At 36.4% G+C, this 6,159-nt stretch overlaps 1 protein-coding gene across 1 annotated transcript; it reads left to right on the forward strand.

The window, feature by feature from the left end:
- The first annotated feature begins 485 nt into the window (after positions 1–485).
- LOC127169983 (protein-lysine 6-oxidase) lies at positions 486–6,159 on the forward strand. The gene is made up of 7 exons (XM_051117705.1): positions 486–991; positions 1,093–1,201; positions 3,364–3,495; positions 4,142–4,298; positions 4,442–4,537; positions 4,609–4,724; positions 4,814–6,159. Exons 1-7 carry the CDS (start codon positions 577–579, stop codon positions 4,818–4,820), a joined length of 1,032 nt encoding a protein of 343 aa, XP_050973662.1. The 5' UTR covers positions 486–576; the 3' UTR covers positions 4,821–6,159.

Consider the following 6,159-nt stretch of genomic DNA (forward strand, 5'->3'; position numbering starts at 1 on the left):
AGATGACATTCAACATAAATCTACGAACACATTTAGGTGAGGTAACCGGTTTACTGTTAACTAGTGAAATATTCCATTAATATGACGAGCTGCAGCTCAAAATACATGTTAGATGGAAACATTGTATGTTATGATTGTAATCTTCTTTTATGTTCCACAGAATAAGGCATAGTGGCTTGGAAGACCAAACGGGTGCGTAAATGATTATTCTTGGTGAACTGACCCATTAATATTATTAGTAAATTGTCGAATTAACAATCATTCTACTAATGCAGTGGAACTCTGTAGAATGCGTTTATTGTATTTATATAGGCTAATGCTGTTGTTGTGTATTCTGCGCTCATTATATCATGAGGTTTTAGTTGTTACCAGTGTGTCACTTGTGTAACTCTGAAACTGGTCCAGAAACTGTAAAACTTGAGCACGTGCAGCAGCTTCAACAGCTCCTCCTCATCTGATCTTCATCATCATCATCATCATCTTGATCTTGATCTTCAGCACACTCTCAAACATCCCGCGCGACGTCCTGCTGCTACTGAGCTCGCGGCGCGTTTTCTCGCCGGTTTTGCGCAGACTATGGCGCGGTTCGGTGTCGTTCTGCTGTTCCTGTGTGTTTCTGCTTGCGTTCTGACGGTTTTCTCTCAGCTTCACCCGAGATCGAGAGCGGCGGCAGGTGCGCAGCGCGCGCGGACGCGATGGACGAATAACGGGCGCATGCATCACCTGGTGAGCCCCGGATCTCAGTACGTGCCGCCGGTACGGAGAGAGGCGAACCGAGCAGCACCTGCGCCGGTGGCCGGGATCACAGACCGGCAGAACACCAGCGCGAGCGCAAACTCTCAAGACGGGATGGTGTCCGATGACCCGTACGATCCCTACAAACCCGTCAGGAGCAGTCCTCAAAATCCATATTACAACTACTACGACTCGTACTACAGACCGAGAAGCACGCAGAGGCATAACGGGTACGGAACCAGATACTTCCAGAACGGTGAGAAGAACGTGTGTTTAAGAGATGTCTTTGATGATGATGATGAAGATGATGATGATGATGATGGTTATTAGGAAAGGCTCTCTCTTAATTGTCCACAGGTCTCCCCGATCTGGTGGTGGATCCCTACATGATCCAGGTGTCCACGTATGTCCAGAGAGTGCCAATGTACAACCTCAGATGCGCTGCCGAGGAGAACTGTCTGGCCAGGTTCTAATGACCTTCTTATAATGAATTAAGAATGTTTGTTCTTGGTTACGGTGAAGGAAAGATAAACATTCCATTCTATCATTTTTAAAGTGGTTTGAGAATGTTACATTTGAATGCTACATTCTTTTTTTTACATCTAAAGAACATTTATTCTTGGTTACATTTTATCATTTTGAAACCATTATGAAAAGAGTGTATTTTTTCTACATTTTCAGAATGACCAGTTTTTTAATGTCTTAATAATTTTTTTCTTGGTTATGTGAACATCAGAGGAACGTTAGTTCTATAATTTTGAAAATGTTATCTAAGTGCCAGGGTTGCCATGTTTTCACAACAAAACCAGCCCAATTGCTGCTCAAAACTAGCCCGTTAGAAATCACATTCCAGGGGATAGAGAAACATTCTATTGTATCATTTTTAAAATGGTTTGAGAATGTTACATTTGAACGTTTCATTGTTTTTTTTGTTGTTGTTGTTGTTGTTGTTGTTGTTGTTTTTTTTACATCTAAAGAGCATTTATTCTTGGTTATGTGAGTGTTAGAGCAACGTTACATTTTGAAACCATTATGAAAACATTATTTCTTAATGTTTTTTACGTTTTCAGAAAGACCTGTTTTTTAATGTATTGATAATGTTTTAATGTATTAATAATATATTAATAATTGTTCTCTAAACACCAGTTTCTATATTTAAAGAAAATGTTTTCTTGGTTATGCAAACGTTAGACAGACATTACATTCCATCATTCTGAAAACAGTAGGAAAACATAATTTCTCAGTGTTTTTAAACAAACAAAACATCTATTTTTAAACATTTCTTTTGGTTATGTGAATGTTAGAGGAGTCATTTTGGAAATGTTAGAAGAATGTTATATTTGAATGAAGAACTTTTTTCTTGGTTGTGAATGTTAATACTGAAGATTTTTATTGAACATACTTCTGAGAACATGCGAGAACATTGTTCTAAGAACATTTCTTTAACATTAGGAGAGCATACACTGCTGCTCAAAAGTTTGGGATTAATAAGATTTGTAATGTTTTTTAAAGACTTTTCTTATGTTCATCAAGGCTGCATTTATTTGATCAAAAATACAGAACAAACTGTAATATTGTTAAATATTATTTCAATTTAAAATAGCTTTAATGTGAATATATTTTAGAATGTAATTTATTCCTGTGATGCAAAGGTAAATTTTCAGCATCATTACTCCAGTCTTCAGTGTCACATGATCCTTCAGAAATCACTATAATATGCTGATTTATTATCAATGCTGGAAACAGTTGTGCTGCTTAATGTTTTTTTTTTTTTTTGGAACCTGTGACACTTTATTTCAGGATTCTTAGATCAATAAAAGGTTAAAAAGAACAGCATTTATTTAAAATAGAAAAGTTTTCTAGCAATATACACTACTGTTCAAAAATTTGGGGTCATTTTTATTCAGTCTTTTTGGAAAGAAATTTATAGTTTTATTCACCAAGGATATGTTAAATTAATAAAAAGTGATAACATAGATTTAAATAGTTAAAACTGCTGTTTATTATAACTTGTTATTCATCAAAGAATTCTGAAAAAAAGAATCACAGATTCCAATAAAATATTTGTCAGCACAACTGTTTCCAACACTGACAATTCTAACAATAAATCAATATATTAGAATGATTTCTGGAGGATCATGTGACACTTAAGACTGGAGTGACAGCTGATGAAAGTTCAGCTTTGTATCACAGAAATAAATTATATTTTAAAGTATAGACTTGATGAGCATAAGAGACTTGTTAAAAAAAAAAAGTCTTACTGATCTAATAAATCTAATATTAATAATGTTATAAACATTATTTTAAATATGTTTTGTCTTAACATTTACATAACCTTCAAAAAACATTAGTGAAAGTCACAGGAGAGTTCCCTGTTGGCTGGGATGTTGAGGATGTGAAGTAGAAGCAGCAAAAGTTTCACAGCCTGAGGTTGCAGGAGAAAATGCTTTAACAAACCCAAAACACTGCCTTGAAGAACCTGTAATCAAACAGCAAGAGCTTTTGTAATCTACTAAGAGCCACAAAGTCACTCAGTAACTTTGCAGAGCCAGAGCTCTTTCTTCATAGTTTTTTCTGCTGAACCTGCTGATTTGAAAAATCTGTGAAATCTCCTGCTGTGTTCCTCAGTTCGGCTGCAAATGCTCGAGATTACGACACCAGGGTCCTGCTGAGGTTCCCACAGCGCGTGAAGAATCAAGGAACTGCAGACTTTCTGCCCAGCAGACCGAGATACGCCTGGGAATGGCACAGCTGTCACAAGTGAGGACAAATACACATATATCTCATGGCATTTGATAGAATAACTGTTAAAGCTGCATGTGATGCTGCTGTATGTTCAATAAAATATTTATATTGTTATATAAGTAAACAAGAATAAACAATTAGAACAATGCATGCTTTATTCATCAAGTACACATTAAATTGATCAAAAGTGACAGTAAAGACTTTTACAGTGTTACAAAAAATAAATTTTGTTCTTTTGAACCTTCATCTGAATCCTGAAAAATAAAATGTATGACAATTTCCACAAAAATTGTGCAGCACAACTGTTTTCAACATGGCTAATAATCAGAAATGCTTCTTGAGCAGCAAATCAGCATGTCAGAATGATTTGTGAAGGATCATGTGACACTGAAGACTGGAGTAATGATGCTGAAAATTCAGCAGCACATCACAGAAATAAATTACATTTCAACAGATATTCACATAGAAAACAGCTATTTGAAATTACAAAACTATTTCAAAATTGTTACTGTAGTTTTGATCAAATAAATGCAGCCTTGGTGAGCAGAAGAGACATAAACCAAAACGTAATAAACTAAAACAAGATGAAAGCATCTGTATAGCTGATGGCAGTTTGTGCAGATGAGATGTTGGTGTGATGATGATGTTTTGTTGTGCTCAGTCACTATCACAGCATGAATGAGTTTTCTCATTATGACCTGCTGGACTCGAGCACGCAGCAGCGCGTCGCCGAGGGTCACAAAGCCAGTTTCTGTCTGGAGGACACGTCCTGCGACCCCGGATACTACCGCCGCTACGCCTGCACGTCCCACACGCAGGTGCGTAATTACCCAACAATACGGACAGCAGAGCCAGAGCTTTACACAAACCCGCATTTAACTGCTGGTCCAGCAGCAGCACAAATGACAGAGAACGTGTAGCGTTTTGTAATCATTCTGCCGTGTGATTTTCTCCATTGCAGGGTTTGAGTCCCGGATGTTACGACACCTACAGCGCGGACATCGACTGTCAGTGGATCGATATCACAGACGTCCAGCCGGGGCGCTACACTCTGAAGGTCAGAAACCCTCCGTGTAAGCTGGTGTTTGTTTGAGGATTTTCTCAAGGATTTGATGTGCTTTATTTCAGATTACAGTGAACCCAGGCTTCCAGGTGTCAGAGTCAGACTTCAGCAATAATGTGGTTCGCTGTGACATTCATTACACCGGGAACTACGCGCACGTGTCCGGCTGCAGCATGTCTGCGTAAGTGACGCGCTTTCTTCATCCTACCTAATAACACCACTTCATGTGTCAGTCATGTCAGAAAAAACTTGCAATCCTTCTCTTCACAGACACTAGGATGACAGAAACCAGGAGCAGCAAACATCGCCACAGCCTGCTGATTGATCATCACAGTGCATATGTGTTTACTGTGCAGGAACGAAGCCAATATCTGCATCTCTCTGAAAATAATAATGCAGAATTATGACAGGAACTGATGCATCTACCCAGCTAACAAAAAAGATGTTCTGACAATGTTTCTTTCCCATGAAAATGTTATCTTGAAACGTTCAAAACATCCAGTATTACGAAAGTTTCTTCTTGATTATGTGAACGTTAGTGAAACATTCCATTCTATCATTTTGAAAAATGTTACATTTGAATGTTTTTTCAACATTTAAATCATGAATTTTTAAATATGTAAAGAATGTTTTTAATTCATTATTCAAACGTTAGAAAAACATTTCATTCTATCATTCTGAAACCATTATGAAAACATTCTATTGTTGTTACTGAAGAAGTTCTGAGAATGTGCAATTAACATCATAATGACGTTTTGAGAATGTTGTTCTAAGAACATTTTCTCAACAATAAGAGAATGTATATCAATTATTAATAATGTTATAAGAACATTACATAAACATTCCATAAACGTAACTTTCAAAAAACGTTACAGGAGCATTCTCTGTTAGCTGGGTTATAGTTTCACAGCAAAGCCTTACATCATTGTGTTATTTTGTCTTTAATAGTGTAAAATAATGATAAACCTCCATTCGGTCATAGTTGTAGTGTTTTTATCTAGCTTGTTTTGAGTCAAACATGTTTTCAACTTAATATCTCTGTTAATCGTAATGTTTCTACAAATAGTTTGGTTTAGTTTTAATGATGTGTGCAAAAAAGCAAGAACGTTTAATAAGAGGCTGAAAATGTGATTGTGGTTTTTCAGGTTTATATTTGATATTATCAATATATTTTAAGACATATTTATATTTTCAGCCTCTTAAAGGTGCTATTGATATTATAAGTCACTTTAGTTTAGGAGGCACGAACTTGAATAAATGCAGATGAGAATATGTTTTCTTAATTTTTATGTGTGTGCTTATTAATTGAAGAGGAATGTGATTACAAGAGCCATGTAAATATGAAAGTGTGTGTGTGTGTGTGTGTGTGTGTGTGTGTGTGGTTACTTCGTAAAGACAGATGTATAAGTGTTATTTAGTACTTTGATGAAGGGTTGTTGCTGAAACGTTGGTAAAATTAATTTGTAAATGAGTGTGCCTGTCTTTACTTAGTCTTTTTCCCAACTCACACCTCCATAAGGTGTGCGTTTGCTTTAATGCTTTTTTTGTACCTTCTCACCCATATTTTGGAGACAAATTTAGTGAATTAATCTGACAAAACCTTACAAAATGTCCTC

Source organism: Labeo rohita, chromosome 8 (genome assembly GCF_022985175.1).
Source record: "Labeo rohita strain BAU-BD-2019 chromosome 8, IGBB_LRoh.1.0, whole genome shotgun sequence".
In the NCBI taxonomy this organism is placed as follows: domain Eukaryota; kingdom Metazoa; phylum Chordata; class Actinopteri; order Cypriniformes; family Cyprinidae; genus Labeo; species Labeo rohita.

Coding starts and splice junctions, on each gene's coding strand:
- LOC127169983 (XM_051117705.1), top strand. CDS start 577: ATGGCGCGGTTCGGTGTCGTTCTGCTGTTCCTGTGTGTTTCTGCTTGC. Junction 1,202..3,363: donor GAGGAGAACTGTCTGGCCAG/GTTCTAATGACC, acceptor TGTGTTCCTCAG/TTCGGCTGCAAATGCTCGAG. Junction 4,299..4,441: donor CCTGCACGTCCCACACGCAG/GTGCGTAATTAC, acceptor TCTCCATTGCAG/GGTTTGAGTCCCGGATGTTA.